This window comes from Aureobasidium pullulans (assembly GCF_000721785.1).
Source record: "Aureobasidium pullulans EXF-150 unplaced genomic scaffold scaffold_4, whole genome shotgun sequence".
Classification (NCBI taxonomy): Eukaryota; Fungi; Ascomycota; class Dothideomycetes; order Dothideales; family Saccotheciaceae; genus Aureobasidium; species Aureobasidium pullulans.
In genome coordinates, this window is record NW_021941024.1 from 1,308,519 (window position 1) to 1,327,323 (window position 18,805).

At 50.7% G+C, this 18,805-nt stretch overlaps 5 protein-coding genes across 5 annotated transcripts; 3 read left to right on the forward strand and 2 right to left on the reverse strand.

Moving 5' to 3' along the window:
• Positions 1 to 1,192: 1,192 nt before the first annotated feature.
• M438DRAFT_343662 (uncharacterized protein) lies at positions 1,193 to 6,792 on the reverse strand. Its single transcript, XM_029905033.1, has one exon. It carries the CDS (start codon positions 6,665 to 6,667, stop codon positions 1,382 to 1,384), a length of 5,286 nt encoding a protein of 1,761 aa, XP_029763483.1. The 5' UTR covers positions 6,668 to 6,792; the 3' UTR covers positions 1,193 to 1,381.
• M438DRAFT_333075 (uncharacterized protein) lies at positions 6,774 to 7,654 on the forward strand (the record flags this gene model as incomplete). The annotated part of the gene is made up of 5 exons (XM_029903565.1): positions 6,774 to 6,802; positions 6,948 to 6,993; positions 7,044 to 7,199; positions 7,258 to 7,569; positions 7,625 to 7,654. 5 exons carry the CDS (start codon positions 6,774 to 6,776, stop codon positions 7,652 to 7,654), a joined length of 573 nt encoding a protein of 190 aa, XP_029763484.1.
• Positions 7,655 to 7,925: 271 nt separating this feature from the next.
• Positions 7,926 to 10,074, forward strand: M438DRAFT_166450 (uncharacterized protein). The gene has a single exon (XM_029899083.1). The coding sequence runs from the start codon at positions 8,123 to 8,125 to the stop codon at positions 9,812 to 9,814; it is 1,692 nt and encodes a 563-aa protein (XP_029763485.1). The 5' UTR covers positions 7,926 to 8,122; the 3' UTR covers positions 9,815 to 10,074.
• Positions 10,075 to 12,024, forward strand: M438DRAFT_389159 (uncharacterized protein). Its single transcript, XM_029909030.1, has 3 exons — positions 10,075 to 10,840; positions 10,895 to 11,325; positions 11,467 to 12,024. The coding sequence occupies exons 1-3, from the start codon at positions 10,334 to 10,336 to the stop codon at positions 11,990 to 11,992; spliced, it is 1,464 nt and encodes a 487-aa protein (XP_029763486.1). The 5' UTR covers positions 10,075 to 10,333; the 3' UTR covers positions 11,993 to 12,024.
• A 2,195-nt stretch (positions 12,025 to 14,219) lies between these two features.
• M438DRAFT_292403 (uncharacterized protein) lies at positions 14,220 to 18,404 on the reverse strand (the record flags this gene model as incomplete). The annotated part of the gene is made up of 2 exons (XM_029901780.1): positions 17,643 to 18,404; positions 14,220 to 14,274 (listed from the first exon to the last, which is right to left on the reverse strand). Coding segments are annotated over exons 1-2 (630 nt in total), but the record flags the coding sequence as incomplete, so codon positions are not given.
• Between the last annotated feature and the right edge of the window lie 401 nt (positions 18,405 to 18,805).

Here is an 18,805-nt window from a genome sequence, read left to right on the forward strand (position 1 = left end):
CAAGATTTCAGGAGGCATGGGGTTCCAGAGAAGAGGGAAACAAACTACTCAGGTCCATAACTCAAAATCCGAAAACGCATTTCAGTTCACCGAGCATTTTTATCAATGTCTATAGCGACAAAAATGCGCTACTGAGAAGACAAAGGGAGATTTCAGGATCAGTGACCTGATAACCTTATTGCCTGCGTGTGCTGCAAAATTATAACCTGCTCTGCGAACTTCAGGAACCGTAAAGGCTTGGTGTATCGCGAGGGTTGCCTTCTCCCTGTGAGGAATGATAAGGTTGAATAGATAAAAATTGGGAAAATCTTCTTCAGTTGACCTCGTTTATGTACTACACTGATCTTCATCCACACTCACCTGTATCATATGGACTTATTCTGCAGCTTCCAATTACAACAATATCTGCCCTCCTATTTTGCGTCCTCGACGCACAGACTAAGATTCAATCTTTCTATCAGACATGACCAGCTATAGAAACTCGCCTTTTCACGAACAATTACAGAATACGAGAACCCAGAGTTATGGCAACTGCCAATCTGGTCTTTATCTTTTTTCCATGGATGCAACTACCTCAAGCCACTGGCTCCCCAGACAGGAAGAAAGAAAAATACCTAGGTCCGTGACTCCGATCTCTGACGAGTATCCCTCTCTTAGCCACGGCTTTTTTCTTCGCTATATAGTAGCAAGCTTCTGAACGAGCAATGGCTGAATGAGTTGAAGCAGAACCAAGAGTCACAGACCTGATTCCCTTATCTCCTGACTCCCTATCTCTTGTTACAAGCAATAAACACACACACGTTAATGAGAGGTTGTTGTTATCACGGCAACGTGAGAGACATTGAATGAGTGTTCAAGATACACTAGTCAGCTATGAGTAGATCTTATATACCTTTGTCGATCTGCTGTTCAGAGCGTGTACATGCCACAATCCAAAGTGTGTTGTCAATTCTCTATAAAGTTGGATATGTGTGTGTCTGAGAATGGTATCAGAACGGATGGTCAAGTTAAAGCTGGGCAGGACAAGATCTATACCAAGTATGCTGCACTGCAGAGATCGCACTGGTGAGAGGCACGCCGATTTTCGAATCAGAGCAGTGGTTCACTTAGGATAAGGTCGCGTTTACTTTCCAGACAGAACAACACTCAGCTTGAGAGACTTTGCTGGGGAAAAGCGAGATTGCACGAAAAGTCGTCTTATGATGATTGTTGATTCAAATTGGAATTGATGCCAAAAACAAGCTCTGAAGCTACAGGTAGTGAATAGTAGTATAATAATCGTACAATGAGGAATGTGTCTTCCCAAGAAAAGAATGGTAGTAGTAAAACAGACAAAAAAAGCCATCGCTATGCAAAAAACAAGTCCACAACATGCTCAATACTATCGCACACGAGGACGATGGCTGCGATCTCTTCCGTGCTTGTCTAGTCTTCCTCTGCGAGATTTGTCGGGCGGAGGAACGTATTTGACGTCCTTGAGTGCCCAGTCCAGGAAATTGAGCATGTACTCATCCACATGTCCGACATCCTCTCCGCCATCAAGTTTCTCCACGTCTGCAACGTCGATGCCATCAGCAGGTTCAGCAGGTGTAGCAGGTACACTGGTCTTTGGCGTTCTCGAGTCTCGGCTTTGAGCTGCGGTATTGCCACCACCACCACCACCATCAAAGTCGAAATCATCAGCCGTGACTTCCTTCGCCTGCGCATGAGCAGCGGCAACATCCTCTGCATCTTCAACAGCTTCAAGAACCTTCTGCACGTTTCTCTCGCCGACGTTAGCGCCGAAAACTCTCTCTACTGCTGCGCCGGCGAAAGCGTCGCCAAGAGCTTCGTCGTCGACAGTGGCGGCAGGAGCGTTGAAGTAGTCGGTCGTGAACTCTCCCTCTTGGATGACGACCTCATCGAGCAAACGCTTCTGATTCGACTTGCGCAGAATGTTGACTTCGATGGTGTGCTCGGAGACAAACTTGTAAATGTGTACGTCGCGAGTTTGTCCGATACGGTGAGCACGATCTTGACACTGCTTGTCCATCTGTGGATTCCAGTCGAGATCATAGAAGATGACTGTATCAGCACCGGTCAAATTCATGCCTACACCTCCGGAGCGTGAAGACAGGATGAATACATCGATACGAGTGTCACGATTGAAACGCTCCATCATGTCTTGACGCTGTTCAATCTTCGTGCTACCATCAAGGCGGAGGTAGCGGTAGCCGTGGATGTTGAGAAATTGTTCGAGGATGTCGAGGACAGAGGTCATTTGGGTGAAGATGAGGGCGCGAGAGCCGCGGGATTGGAGGTCGCGGAGGAGGTCTGCGAGGCGTTGAAGTTTGCCGCAGTCGTACTGAAGCAGGCGCTTGTCCGGGAAGGCGATTGAGAGGCGTACGCGAGATTCGTGGAAGGCGTCTGGGTCGGGGGATCGTGAAGCTGATTGAACGCTGTAAATTGTCTTGCGAGGAACCATGTATGGAAGGATGTCTGATGCCACTGCATTCGGGGTGATGCATGCGAACTTGCGGATGAGCGTGTTCATTGCCTCGGAACGTTGATCAACACTCTTGACCATTTTGTGGACTAGAGACGAAGACTCCAAGTACCACTCTGAATGAAGAGCTTTGTCGCGAGGAGGCGATTGCCTTAAGCGGTCGGATGTGTATGTCGTGCATCTCTCGATGAGGTCGGTACCATAGACAGGTGCAAACTCGGTTCGTTGCTCTGTCAAGAAAGCACACTGGCGCAAGCGATTCAGCTTATCCATAGCAGTCATGTGGTTCTGTTGGCCCATGATAGAGACAAACGAAGAATTGTCAGGAGTGTGGTTGCCTAGCCTTTCGACTTCTCTGCGTACGATCTGGTCCATGGCCCGGCTGGCTCTGAGCTGCTTGCTGCGTCTGACGTGATATCTCGATCTCGACTCTCGGCTTGTGAGGTTGAGGCTCAAAAAGTCCAAATCAAGCACCTCATGAGGGTCTTGGTTCAGCATCTTCTTGCGCAAGAACAAGTCTTTGATCTCGAAATCTGCTGCAATTGATCGTGGTTGGCGGGTGTAAGGCTTCTTCATGGCGTAAGAAGTAACAATAGGACGCTCCTCGAAGAGATCCGGGTGGTTGCAGACCTTTCGCAACGACATCAAAGCTTGCGACACACTGATCATGTTACCAGAAGTCAACTTCGCCTTGGTATCAGAAAGACCCATGAAAGCATCGTAAAGCTGACGTTGGCGTTTCGACAACCTGCAGATGACGGTATGTTCGTATTTGCCAGGCAATTGCTTTTCGACGGAAGACTTCAAGCGACGCAGAAGGTACGGTCGAAGTGAATGATGCAGCTTGTTGACAATGTCTTGAGCTTCGTTGCCAAGCTTGCTCTTGCCATCCACAAAGATCTCATCCACAGGTCTGCGGAACCACTCCGTGAACTCTTCGAGATCACCCATACCTTGTCCATCTTGACCGGCCGTTAAGAAGGTAAGCAGAGACCACAATTCGATGATGCTGTTTTGGAGAGGAGTACCAGTCAACAATAGTCGGGCATGAGTCTTGAGTCTGATCATGGCTTGATAACGTTGCGAGTTGAAGTTCTTGATGTTGTGCGCTTCATCTAAAATCATGTAATGCCACTCGGGTACTCTGATAGCTGGTAAGTCCTTCAAGATGAGCTGGTACGAAGTGATGACCACGTTCCAGATGTCTGGGTTGCTCCAGCCTTTTCGTTTTTGTGCTCGCTCCTCAACAGAACCGTAGTAAGACAAGACTTTGAAGCCAGGCAAGAACTTCTTGAACTCCATCTCCCAGTTGAGAATGACCGAGGTAGGTACAACAATGAGATGAGGACCCCAGATGTGGTGCTCTTCCGCGAGGTGTGCCAAAAGCGCAATCGTCTGGATAGTCTTGCCGAGACCCATCTCGTCTGCCAGAATACCATTGGTCTGGTTGGCGTATAGTTTTGCCAGCCAATCAAGACCCTCGTGTTGATACTCTCTGAGAGTACCTCTGAGCAGAGAAGGGATTTTGACTTTGGTTGACTTTCCAGGTTGAGGGGTATCGCTGGTTTCGGACATGCGGTCGGTTTCGTCTAGATCAACACTGGTAGTTGATTCGGCTTCTGTGGGCTCGATTGTGGTATCGTCCTTTGGAGAGGTCTGACTGCTTCGATCCTCTCCGTGAGAGTCTGCTGATAGCATGTTATGGTGAGGACTGAGCGATTGAGGATGGTTTCGCAGAGGTCTGGTCTCCTCAACATCAATATCCACAGATAGTGCAGGCGGATGTTCTTGTTGAGCAGAAGCAACCGCTTGTTCCTCCAGAACGACTGTCGGCGCGTCAGCATTCGTGGCGAGCGGCATCGTGACGTCGCCCTCGTCAACCTCCATGGCCTCTGCTGCATCCACCTTGCGGTCGTTGCCAAGCTCGGTGTTGACAACGACTTTCTCAGAGGTGACTTCATTCGCCTGGACAAGTTCAGCTTGGTCGGAGGACTCCTGAATAGCTTTGACTGAGTCGTCTTCCACCGCGGCTTGAACATGTTCAACTTTTTCATCTCGTCGCTCAGCCAATCCTTCGACCTCTTCAGGCTTGTCAGCATCCTCAGTGGGCTCAGTCTCTTTCGCGAGTGCTTTTCGCCCACCAAAGAATCCGAGCAGACCACCATCATCTTCGTCTTCACTCTCGTCTTCCTCCTCCTCTTCATCATCTTCTTCCTCGTCGCTCATATCTTCGTCACTCATATCGGTAGACTCATCGCTGTCGTCAAGAAGCGCGTCATCCACTTCTTCAAGCTGAACCTTCGAATAATCCCGCTCTTCCTGGACTTGCTCGCTCTCGGCTCCGGTCTCATTTTCTTCGTCCTCGTCTTCGTCGGAATTGTCATTCGTGACTTTCGACTCTGCCAACTCTTGGTCTTCGTCTTCATCGACATCCATGTCGCTAGCTTCATCATCGGATTGATCTTGCGGTAAGTCTGGTATGTTACTGTATTTCCGGCGCAACGCTTCAGGTGACAAGTTGACATCATCATCATCTTCTTCCTCATTGTCGCTGCCTTCGGATTCAGAAGATGTCATGCGATGGTCTTCGTCTTGTTCGGGGCCAGACATGTCTGATCCTTCTTCGTCGGCAGAGGCGCCTTCGCTCAAGCTAACATCATCGTCGTCCTCGCCATCTACAGATAGACCAGAATCCAGTAAAGCGCGACGCTTGTCCAGCAAAGTTGTCGATTTTTCCAACATGCTCTGCATCTTAAGCTCTCGTTCAATCCTTTGCTCTTCCTCATAACGTGTCGCTCGTCGACGATCGATCTCAGCACCAACAAGCTCCCATTTTCGCTGAATGTCTTTGACAGTCTGTCGATAGATGAGTCTGTACCACTCATTTTCCTGCTTTTCCTTTTCTTCCTCAGTCTGAGGTTGCCTCTCCTTCCATTTGGCCAAGCAAGCGTATGCAACTCTTTTGGCACTTTCCATGTGTGAGCGTTTCTCTTTCTCCATCAGTGACTTGAAGTAGAAGCCATGAGCACAGAGATGGTCCCAGTGGTTGTATTGTTGCGCGGGCTCTTTCTGGTCATCAGGCAGGTAAACCGAACTCTTCTCCTCGCTCAAAGGACCTCCAGGTTGAGCAGCTTCTAGAATTCTTAAACGTGCCAAAGCTTCTTTCTCAGCTCTTTCTTCAGGTGCCTGTTCAATCCGTTCAGGCAAACGGCGCTCGAGACCCTCGTATCTGTCATCCTCTCTGCTCTGATATGCAGAGTCTTTGCTCTTCTGATCGTAATGTGCGATGATATCGTCGAGAGACTGGAAAAGTGGTGGATTGATGACATGACTGGGATGACGAGGCAGGAAGGAGAATTGTGGTCGCTTGAGCTTAAGCTTAATGCGCGGGTTCGACGACGATTTGTCGGGTGAAGCAGGAAGCTGTGGTTCGGTGAGAGGCTGTTGCTCGGCTTTTGCAGGACGACCAGCTTTGCGCTTGACTTGTGGAGAAATGGGTGTTGGAGCGGGCTCCTCTTTCTTGACGACTTCCGGAGATGTTTCTAGATTCTTAATCCGGGCAGATACACGAGAAGGGCGAGGAGGAGTCTTTTCGCGCTTGGGAACTGGCGTTTCCTTCGGCTTTGCATGACTTGTCTGTTGAGCAGTTTGAGCATTCTTCACGACTGAGCCTTTGCTTGCTGGCGTCTTTGCAGCTGCCTTCTTAGACTTCGGCGTGGCCTTTTCAAAGACTGGGGGTGCTGGCGCATTCACGCGACCCGATCTTCTCTTTCCATTGTCCAAAATTGTGGTAGGACCGTCGGCCGCAAACGACTTCCATGGCGGCGAGATGGGCTTCGAAGCGGATCGGGAGCGAGAGTCGGGTTGAAGGTCGGCGAGCTTGCGCTTCTTGCCGTTGGTAGCAGGTGGTGTCGAAGGACGATCAGACGCGTCGAACTCGATTTCGTCCTCGGAGCTAAGGGGAGAGTCAGAGTCGACGGCAAGCTTGTCGGTTGGTGAGGCTGGTCGGGATGCATCGGCGACATGTGCATCGGGGATTGGAGTGCTGTCAACGGCATCTGTGTTGTTTGCGGAGGTTTCGTCGATGTCTTTTTCTAATCGATGATTGTCGGGCGGAGGCGGACTGGGGCTTTCGTGGCTATCACGGGCGCCCTCGTTTCGCGTGACCCCCTCAATCTCCATCAACGCCAATCGAGCCTCCTTCAAAAATTGGAGCGCTGGAAGCTCAGGTTGCACTGGTTATCATGCCGCTCTCAGAATCGTAATATCGGGCGGCGTTGTGTAGATAATGGCCAAAAGACGTCACAAGGCCGGATTGTAGGTGTGTCGAGCAAAAGTTCCAAGTCGTGTCAATCTAGCGTTCAAGGCTTGGCGCGTCACCGCTGGCTTCAACTTTATCCCATGGAAGTTGCCGCCTGAGGGCAGCCCGCCCAGCCAAGAAGCGCGAAGCTGATGACCGCAGCGCATACCGATTGAAGGTGTTTGGAGGAAGAACATCACATCACAACGTACGCATTGGATCCGACTGCTCTTCGAACACCCATTGACACACTTCCAGATGCTCTCCCGCAGAATCGCCGCGGCACGCCCGCTTTCCAGCGCCGTACGATCGGTTGCTCCCCGCACCACCCTCACACAATTGCGCTTCGCTTCCGAGAACAATGCCAACAAGGAGAACTTCGTTGGCGAGATGGCCGTCGAGGACATTGGCATGGTGCGTCAAGGAAGACTCTCTGGACGGGATACGGACACGCATTGACAAGGCTTTACAGAACGGAGGATACGTCAACCCCCCGGCAGTCAAGCGCGCCTTCCGCGACCCTTACGGTGACTGGTGGGACAAGCAAGAGCGTCGCAACTTCGGCGAGCCCGTTCACGAAGACAACGACACTCTTGGTATCTTCTCGACCGAACCCTACACCCACTTCCAGCCCGGTCACGGTGCCGTCCTCCTCGGTACCTTCATCGCATCCGTCTTTGTCCTGATGGGTGTCGTCCGCCAATACTACCCTGACAAGGCCTCCGTCCCCAGAACATTCCCCGGCGGTCTTGATAGGGAACTCGGCGGCGCCGGCGCTGTTCCCGTAAGTCTTGACTTGCATGTTCCGAAGGTCGAAGTGCTGACATCTCCCTTTACAGGCCCGTTCCGACGAGAAGGAGCCTTTCTAAATAAACATTTGTCCATACCCAATTCTACGTCTTTTCTTTGTCATCACCCTAATAAAGCACCACAGCATCCGTGACATGCACTAACTCGGAGCTGTTGCCCCCAGTTTGATTCTAGCAGTCGAAGTCTCGTAAGCTTGGGTATGAGGTTGTTGTAGTTGGCGGTCCCTTCTGTCGGAACCAGATCTGGAAAGTAGGCACGGCCAAATCACCCACAAAGAAAACTCGCACGCGATCATTTCTGAGTATCGCAACGGTCTGCTGTAAGTAGCATTGGCGTCGATAACAGTCATGAACAAAATGTTAGGCTGGCCGTCAACAGAATAACAGCAGCTTCCTAAATCGAATTTCGCGTCTCACACTGCATCGCACCTTCCTAGAAGAAATCCGTCACTCAAACCAAAGGCATCACATTCTAGTCTCTTGTCCAATCAATACATCAACCTCAGCGGGCCTGCACACAACACAAAGATGAACGAGGAGACTCATGGATTACTCAAGCGTCTTCAGGGCCAGGATCTAGCCACCCTCTGGATCAATTCTACGACTGACGATGTCGCTGAAATCGAGGCCACTCTGCGCGCCTACCGCCGCCTACTGAGACTACTGGATCAGCACGTTGATGATGCTCCACAGACAAAGATGATCGAAGGTGCCGCTCACACCGATAACTGCGCGCGACACGAGCCCCTACAACTTCAGGCCTTGAATGAGCCTATTCTTCGCGAGACTGGCGATGTCCACCAACCAGGATTGGCTTACGAAAAGGTCAACGCTACATCATTGATCGTGTCGCTGTTCGCACCCGCCGCTAGAAACCCCTTGCCTGTCATCGCCACATCTGCGGAACCGCTTCACCAACATCCCGGCTTGCCCGTGGTCCGTCTTCCTCGCTGTGCTCCGTTTCGAAACGGCAGCATGTCCAGATTTAGCTCGACGAAGAACAAATTAAGTCGCTCTGTTGTTTGCCTTCCATCTCCTGTCCCTGCCCAAATCACCTCGAAGCCTTCCGAAGATCATCTGTTGGGTTTCTGTTCTCCACTACTGAAGCGGGCAACTATGACTCGGGGAGATGATGTTCAAGCAACGCTTGACCAAGAAGCACTGACGCGAGACAACGAGAAGGTGCTTTGGAAGGCACGTGAGGTGGCAGCCAAATCAGAGATACTTTGTCTCAAGGGGACTCTTGAGCTGAAGATGAAGACAATTGCATGCCGCGTCTCGCCCGAGAAGAATACAGCTTGCGATCAGATTCATTCTACGCTCAAATCATCCGCCAGTCTGCCTGCTGGCAGACCAAGCCCACAAGCATCTGTCGAAATGCTAGGCAGCAGTTTGGAACCCGTGCCGGAGCACCCAAGATCCGTAGCATCGTCCCAGACTTCGAGCAGCCCCAAGCTTGACAGCCACGTTCTTGCCGGGCCAGAAGTCTCTTGGTCGTCTATCTGGATTCCACGCGATCGTGCAAACTTCGGTTCTGCGACCAGCGCAACCGCCACGAGCTGTCTCATGCCAGTCAAAGAGTCCACTGCTGAGCCGAGCGTTTGCGATGTGCCATCTCCTTTTGCCAAGTCTGTTTCTGAATGTCCAGGATCCTTGAGGGATCGGACCGTTACTTCGACATCGTTGTTCAGTCCGGTCGCCGATAGCAAGATAATCAAGCTTCAGTCCCGTGGTCCGCGTGAGCTGTGTCCTGACTCACCCTCTACACCCCCATACATCGAGAACATGTCCACGGACAAATGGAATGAGGATTGTATTGTCTGTCACTGTACTGGATGGACCTCCGAGATCTACCGAATGGCTTGTGGACATCATTACTGCTACAAGTGTGTCAATTACTGTTTTGACTTCGCTCTACGAGACGAGAGTATGTGGCCTCCACAATGCTGCGGAAAACTCTGGCCTAATTGTTCGGAGCTGAAAGATGTTCTTGAAGCTGACACCTACGATCGCGTTGCACTAAAGACCATGAAGTTGGCAGTGCCGATGAGTCAGAGGGATACATGTGTCGGTTGTTCGTCACAGATACCAGATGGTTACGTCACCGACGAAAAGGAGCCACTGTGTACAGAGTGTGATGGAACAACATGTATTGGATGTAAGGCACCTATGCACGACGGAGCATGTGTGGCGGACAACAGCGGACTTGAGCTCTTCTAGGCGCTTGCAAAACATGAAAGGCTAGAGGAGACGATACGACAATGGATGGTAGTCGAACCTCAGCAGATAATGTAGCTTCACGGATTCAAAGATGTTTCACTCCATAGCCCAGAGTATGTTTATGGACCGCTCAATAGCTGATCTCTCTCGCTGGACGTTTTATGAGACTCGTCGAACATCTCCTGGTTCGCCCTAATTTTGCATCACCTTCCCTGCCTCCATCGCTCATGCCAATCTCATCTTCGCTTGCCTTGTGATAGCGACCTAGAAAGTTTGTCCTTAACGTGACTTCCGGAGCAAGCACGTTTTCTCTTCCAGCACAGCTTCGGGCTCGTCGCGCCTTCCATAGCTGCTCACTTTAGCACCAGCTGTCTGCGTCTTAGCGCTCGTCTTGCACCTTCGTTTTTTCGCATTTACAAACCCGCGTCACTAAGTGACTCTACAGTCCAGTCCTTATCCCTTCACTCTTCCGTCACCTTCTGCGCGTCTATCAACTCGAAGACCTCAGCCATCGCCACGATGGATGACGAAAAATCACACAGACTGATCCTGCGCCTGCTGAACGAGGATCTCGTCTCAATCCAGGCATTCAGCCGTCATAGCATTAACTCGGACACATTTATGGCCGCCACCTTGGCTCGTCAGGAGCTTCGTACTGCTCACCAACAGATCGACGACCTGCGCATCGCTCGGATCGTTTCTCGAGAAGAAGTCTCACAAAGAGAAGCAGTTCGCGCTAATGAGATATCCGCGCGCCTTCTCTTTCGTCAACTCAATCCTGATGAGCCGCTTCCGAACCCTCTCGCTGATCACCAAATAGCTATCGCCGAGGCTTCGGACCAGTCCCCAACTGCTATCAAGGCTGAAAGCAATGCTTCGCCATGTCCACAACCTACGAGTAGCGCCCTTCGTTCTCAACCTACTACCTTGTTTGGTTATCCCAGACCTATTCTAAAACGGTCGGCAGATGATCTCATTGACGCGGAAGTGCCGCCATCGAAGAAACATGAAAGCGACCAGATCGGAGTAGATGTCACATTGCCTGGTCTTTCTGATACTGCTCGCCATGATCGAAACCAGTCGCAGTACCAACCAATCTATTTTGGAAGATATCAGCGCAGCTCTTTTGAACACGACAGGCTGTCTGGTGTCTTCGGCGAGATGCCCGTTGCTCCGAGTCCCATGTCAGAACAATTCAAAGAACTCAAACGACCCGCAGAAGAGGAGACTCCCACCTCCCGACCTACGAAGAAACAAGACTCTCGTCATGACGTCTTTCAGCCGCGTCAGTTTGACTGTGGGGACGCTGCCGCTCCATCATCTCTCGAGATCTCCAATACTTCAGAAATTGACGCAATGGCTGAGGCCTCTCACGGGTTTAGCTTCACTTCTGTTCGCCTGGCTCCTTTCGAGTATCCTACTGTGTCCGAAACACAATCGAGCACACCACCAGCTCCTTTTTGTCTCGATGCTCCGCTCCCGTCTGCTTCTCCGCCCAGATCACTTGTCCTGTTTGGGAATGACCTGACGGCAAATAAGACCAATGGACTTTCCAGCACCACTTTGTCAGTGAATCAACTTCCTGTGCCGAATCAACTTCCAACATCGACTGCGTCCATCGTGTCTGCACAGCCGGCTCATGTTCGTCTAAGCTTACCTCTCGAGCTCGAATGTATAGCTTGTGGTGACATGCATTTACGCACCCAATGCTATGAAAATGAATGCAAACATGCATACTGTACGAAATGCATAAACAGGTTGGTTACAAACGCACTGCGCAACACTACACACTTCCAGCCTCAATGCTGCAAGTTGAAAATGGACATTTCGAAACTTCAACATCTCCTTCGTGAAGCTCTGACTCCCCTGGTGAAAGCCAGGCAACTTGAGATGAGTGTTCCGATCCAGGACAGGCTATATTGTGCAGAATGCTCTGCGTTCATTCTGAAGCCTTTGCTTGGAAGCAAAACAGTTGGATGCAAAAAGTGTCCCTGCATCACCTGTACGATCTGCAAAGAAAAGGTCAACGAAGGTAAGACTCATCAAGAGGGTTGTCAGAACAAGCTCGAGCAAAGTGTGAAGGAACTTGAAGCCCTCGCTGGAAAGAACGGCTGGAGGAAATGCTCGAGGTGTCAGATATTTGTTGAGCACAGAACTGGATGCAACCACATGACGTAAGTCCTGCATCGGTCAGAATGTTGACAAACGCGAATTGAACTGAACATCATCTGTAGGTGCCGCTGTAAGAACGAGTTTTGCTATCTATGCGGCACAGAGTGGAGAGGGTGCCGCTGCGCGTTCATCATACCCAGTATGCTGCTCGAACGTGAAGAGCAGAGAGGTGTCGCCGATATTGGTCTGGAAGTTTGCACTCACCGCGGATGGACACCCTTCTCGACTGCCGACTTCTGCGATTGCTGTGGAGATCACCTGCCCAACTATCTCAATAGATGCAGTGGGTGTCTTGTACAGTACTGTGATTGGTGCACCCTAGACCAAGGTTATGGTGATGTTCGCAAAAGGAGGAATACTCGCAGGGGAAGGGCCCCAAGGGGGAGATACGTTCGGTGATTGCTTTCTCTGATGAAGATTTCTTTCGTTTCGCTCCTCGCTGTCTCTCGACAGTCTGTTCTTTTCTGGTCCGGTCGCTTCTCACTCATACGATTGATCTTTTGCTGCAGTCTCGTCATATCTGTTTCTGTACAACATGCCTTCTGTTTCTCATTGCTTTCATTCAAACACAAGTAGCTAGATAGTCAAGATGGGCAAGATAGCTTCGCAGCATTCTCTTTCACACGGTCTCAATACTATGCAAAAACAACACAGATACGAATCAAATCTCAAGTAGCTCACTCCATCCTCCAGTGCTGATCAAAAAGAATACTGTCAAAAATGCACAATCGTTTCCAGTTCATATAAAATGACCAATGAAAGCATCAATCTACCAAGCGACTCTAGACGTCTGCGTCACCTCAAACATGTTTCTGCATCTCTACAGAAACACACAGACCAGAATGAGATGGCTAGTAGCTACTGTAACTCCCTCCTCCGGCGCTGGTCGAGAAAACGTGCCATCGAAAAGCAAGATCCTTTTTTGCTTTTTCCAAATGTTCAAAGAGAGTGATAATCTACCACACTCTCCATAGACATCTACATTATCCCAGAGAGATCTTGCATCTCTACAGCTTAACTGAACGGTCACATCGCGAAGGTCAAAAGTGTAAAGAAACAAGTTATTAGGAAAAAAGGCAATCACAACCCACCATCACTAACGAGACAAGGTTGGACAGGAAGAAAAGAACTCCAGAGCGCCGATGCGGATGAAAACAAAGCAGAAATGCACTAAAGCCGAGAAGAAAGAAACGAAGCAAAAAGCAGAAAAACATTGGAAGAGTGAAACATAAGCGGAGGCATAGACAAAGAGCCCGTGGCTTGAGTCTTGTTTCTCTATCCAATCCGGGTCTAGGCTTCTGATTTCACCGGTGCGTGACAGAGCAAGGTTGCTGTTCGATGTGTGAGAGAAGTCATCGTTGAGGATTGAGCAGGCTTGAGGAGATGGTATGACAGCCATCGAGGAGAGCTTCTTGGTGATGAGGGGAGGAGATTATGAGAGAGAGCTGACCAGGGGTGGTGATTGAACAGAGGATGGGGCGTATTGCAGGAGGTCGTTGATCATGAACGGTGGTGGGCTACGAGATGTACTTAATTGCCGGATTGGTCGAGACGGGGTTCAACGACAAGAGATGAGCCTTGAGTACTCTCAACTTGCCGGAAAGGGTCAATCGCCGTGGTATGTCATTGATCGTGGTGGCAATCGACCGAGAAGGTTTGTCGTCCGAGACTGACGGGAAGGAGACGACGAAGAGAACAGCCAGGTCTGACAAGACGATCGAGGAAGGCTCTCGCTTTATGCGACAATTCTTGCATCCGTACGTCTACTGAAGCAGCCGAAACACACTGCGTAGCTGCAGTAACGACAAGCAAGGTGCACCTCCTCGTCGACGTCGCCGCAGTCGCGGCAGGTGCCCTGAGAGTTGTGCTGTCGGAAGTGTTCAGCACCGCAGCGAGCGTGTCTCTCACGACGGAGCTCGTTGTTGGAGGGTCTGAACATGGATGGGCGAGGGCGAAAGAGGTGTTCCAGCTCTGCAGTGGTGAAGTGGGGTTGTTCGACTACTGGGGCGGCCCGGGCGGCTTGATGAACAGGTTGAGGAGTCATTTGGTGGAGGCGTAGGGTTTGCTCGACGGCTGCTAGGAAGTCGTCCATTTCGGGGTGACGAGGTCCTCCCTGGGCACGTAGGAGCGCCACGCTCACCGCAAGCAACTCTTCCATTCGTTCGAGATGATTTCGATGCCAGAGAGGTTGGAAATCGTCATCATCAAGGGCGGTATGCTGGCATCCACCCCTGCAGTCTTTCCAATCTCCCGAACAGAGATAGCAGAACTCATGACTACATCTGCATCTTCAAGATATTAGCATTCGTGCCAGAGAAGCGGAGATAAGGGTATCAAGACTTGCTTTATGTGGTCGCAGCCATCGATTTTCTCGACTATGTTGTCGCAGTTGCTGCATTTCTGGAAATTCTGTTCCTCGACCAACTCTTTGGCGACAGTGACATGCTCAGGTATGCCACATGGTCCTTCATGAGCTCTTCCTCTGCAGGAAGTGCATGTATTTCTCAGGCACTTTCCACAGGAAAGTAGGTGTTCCTCGCCGCCTGAGGGTCCAAGGAAGGTCCCGCAAGCGGACGAACAATACACTCTTTCCTTTGGGGGGCAGCTGTACTCGACACCGGCAGCTGCATATTGCTGAGCTAGGCCAGTTGAGAAGAGCTTCAGGGCGATCGCAAAATCCAGCTCCTGGTTGCAGCAGGATGCAGGATATTTGGTCTCATCTTTGACGGCGATCTCGAATTGTGTTGACAGACATTGACCACACCAGATATCGTCACACTTGGCCACAAGAGTCTTGCGGGAGTTGCAGATCTCGCCGCATATGCCACAGGAAACGCTCTGGTGTGAATATTAGTATCAAAAAACCAGAGTGTAGGCGCCCTGAGGATTAACTTACACGTCCATTTGGGAAAAACACCATCTTGTCGACGATAGAGGATTTGTATTGTGTCTCCTGGCAGAAACTGCGAGCGAGAAAGAATTCGTAGCAAGGCGGATCGTTATTCAGGCTCGTCGAAGGGGATCAGGGCGGTGTTCTCAGAGTCGACGTTTGACAAGGAGACAGCCTACAGGGGTGGTGCTCGTGAAGAAAAAGAATTTGTGATAACAAATGCACACGATTGGTTGCCTAGCCGAGTCGACGTCTGCGAATATGCCGTTTCTTACGGAGTGTGAAAGTCTACAAATAGCGATGGTGGGAAATTGGTTCCCGTGGCGACTCATCTTCAAGACCGACTGCTACCAATCCCTCGGCGTGCACCAAAATTCAGCTCCCGGTTTCCATCATCGTTCTTTTTTCTGCAAGCCACTTCTCGATCACCTTCATCACAATCATCGACGGTATGGATCCAGAACACGAACACGTAGATCAGGTACGCATACTCTTCTGATACATGATACCTCTGGTGTGTCAATCATGACATCCGTCGGTGACTGATTTATAACAGAAAGGCACCGCGCGGTGTGACTGCTGCTACGAGCCTGTTTCCTCAAAGGGGTCCCTGTGCTTGTCTACCTGCAATCACACTTACTGTCCTGGTTGCGTCAGCATAATGTTCAGTAATGCTACCAAAAACGAGGCCAGTTTTCCGCCGAAGTGCTGTGGACAAGAGATCAGTCTGAAAGAGGCCGCATGTTGTCTCCATCGGCCACAGATCAAGTCCTTTGAACAGAGCGCACGGGAGTTCAACACTCCAGACGCCTCCAGACGCTACTGCGCGAATCCAAAGTGCTCCTCCTTTCTGGGACGTGGAAACAGGGACATACTTAGATGCAACAGGTGTACTGATCTCACCTGCAACGGTTGCCTTAGGCATGCACATCCTGGTCAGTGCTCCGTGGACCACGAATCCAAGCACCTCGAGCTGCTCGGCAAGCTGGCGAAGGAGGAGGGATGGCAGCAATGTTCTGCCTGCGCAAGATTTCTTGACAAGAGTGCAGGATGCAATCATATCACGTTAGTTACCATGTTGCTCACCGGAACTTGACACGTCATTACTTCTGCTGACCTACTGAATAGTTGCCCTTGCAGTCACCAGTTCTGCTACGTGTGCGGTGCTAGCTGGAAGACTTGCGGCTGCCCACAATTCGATGAGCGCGATGGTAGATTCCGCGATGTGCGTCCTCCTTTTGGTGACTTGGTCTTCTGGCCTGTTCGGGGGCTTGACTTGCCTTTTCCCTTTCAGGCTTGCGGTGCCCTTCGGTGAGGGCACGACGGTCAACTTCTCGCTTTTGAAAAGGGCGGCCGATGGCTCTCCTAGAAGCACTATACTTCTGTATTTTCCCCTTTTCTTCTATCAATTCTCCGTTTTGCAATCAGATTGCGCTTTTGTTGCGCTGGATAATGGCAGATGATTGATAGCAGACGGACTACTCTATCACACGAATACAAACTCACTACAAACCAGAAATGTGCTCTCAAAACGGCGTGAACGACGTGGACACGGGCAAGATAGGAGGATTCGCTGATGATGAAGAGTGATATGTTAGATGAAGGCAACGAAGAAATTTGAAGTCTCGGAGCAACATCTCTTGTTCATTTCGCAACTCTTGCTCTATCCGTCATGCCCTTAGCAGTTTTCGCATAGCCATATGTTTAAGCTAGTAGTGCTTGCAACCTATCGGTGGCTGCTTGATCGGCTACTCTTGGAGCGACCAGATGTCAGGATGAATGACGTTCCGACTAGCTCACCGTCCACACTCGGCCATCCCTTTTGTTGAAATCCTTCTCACGGGCGCGGTCTTTGGCCAGTGTTCCTTGTCGCACAACTTTGGGCAGTGCTCAGTAGGTTTGATGGTCCTGCGACGAGGTCACGAAATACGTTGTTCGTTTTCGTTTGCCGTTTGAGCTCTTCTCCGAGGTCGCCAGAAGCTAAATCCTCGCGTTCCTCGCGCTCCTCGTGCTGGAAGTGGCGCAACTGGCCCTGATGGTATGGGTCTCTGAAGCTGAGCTGAGAACTGTTCCAGATCGATTGGCCTGAGACTAGCCGGGCCCACCAGAATCGGTACTGTTCCACGTTCTGTTTCAACTTGCTCGGCCTCTCTTCTTGCTCTTTGGGCTGTTTGTTGATCTGTTGATTCTTCTCCGAGTCCATGTTCGCGCAACATTGCTAGGAACCGATCCATCTGTCTCTCTTCTGCTCGCACAGCTTGTGCAGCTCTTGCTTCTCGTGTTACTTGTTCTCTTTGTGCTGCTTGTGCTACTTGTGCTGCTTGTACTCTTTCCCTCTCCATCCTTGCAAATCGATATCTTCTTTCTAGTTCCTCTCTTTCTGGTTGGAGCCGATCGAGTACATCATCGGCAAGCGTTCGTATGTCTTGCTGCCTTGCGTGGATTGGTGGAGCCGCTGCTATCTGGTTGACATGTTGTTCTTGTATCTCTCCTCGATGTGGGTGTTGTCTTGGTTGGTGATTCCTTGGTTCTTGTGCTTGATGATTTGTCGCGTGTGTTTGTGCTTGACGACCTCTCTCGAGTATTTGTGCTACTGCAGCTTGTGCTTGTAGCCGCATAGGGAGCTGATCTTCCCTGCGCCGTTGGTTTATCGCGACGTTCCGGAAATCATCGAGGACGTCTAGACTGTGCTCAACTCCTGGGCATCCGTTGCAGTCGTAGATGTTGCTGCCACAGTGATAGCAGAAGTCGTAACCGCAGACGCACACCATATGTGGGCAGCCTCCGTCTCTCTCGCACATCTGACCGCACCGGCGGCAACGTTGCCATTTGTTCAGGTTAGATAGCTTCAGCGTCTGCTGCTCATCCTGACCTGGAGGTGGACAGCTTCGTCCAGGGTGCGCGGTTGCTTTGCAATCAACACATGTCCCAGTAAGACATTCTTTGCACCTTACGGAGTGGTCGTGCGCTTCCTTGCGAGAGAGCAACTTGCTGCAGCGAGGGTTTGAGCAGTAGAGTCGTTCTGAGGGAGGTATCTCAAACTCGTCGACGAGGGTTTGCAATCTCTGGAGTTTATCCGAGGTCAGGTATTTGGTGACGGCGGAAATCGGCACATGGCATTCGCTGGAGCACCTCACTGGCCATTGAGACTGGTAATGGATGTTGGAGAATGCTCGGACTAAGCAAGATGAGCACCATCTGTGACCGCAAGGTAGTTCAACCACATCGTCCGCTGTAATGTCGAAGCAGACCATACAAGGTCTCGGTGTTGGCTCGCCTGGGCGCGCCGTCCTTATGCCAGCCATCGAAGCTCTTTGGCGCCAGTTTCGGTCAGTTTCCATAATGGTTGTTTGCGTACTGGAGCATATGAATTTGGAGGTCGAGAAATTCCGTACGGCGTCCAGATGAAGAGGGACGATTAGATAGGGAGGAGGTGAGGTGTCAAAAGTCAAAGGCTCCAAGTGAAAGAGGCATTAAAGACGAGTCGCGGCGGTCAGTGAGAGACACGTCATGTTCCCGGCTTTTGAGGTATTTCTGATACAAAGCCATGTGACTCGCCAAGCCAATCGACCTTTATCGTTGTCTATGCCGGCAAGAATAAAATTATTGGCCATTGGTTACCCATCTGCTGCTAACATGACTTTTAGTGTGCTCTCTCTTCGGCGAACCCTTCGATCTCGAGAGCCCTCTTGCGTTTTGATACGGGCGTTACCTTGGAGTGTACATCCTCCTGGGACGCGCAAATTTCAGTGTGTTCTCTTTCTCACTGGATGCCGTAGATCGTCACATCAGGATGAAAATGCTTTCTGGCTCCGCCGAGAGCATGAGTAGTGAGCTCTCTTTGGACAGGCACTCAAGTCTGGAAACCCTTCTTGTAGTTTGGCAAGCTCGTCATCTCGATTTCTGTGTCCTTGGGAATGAAGCGAGAT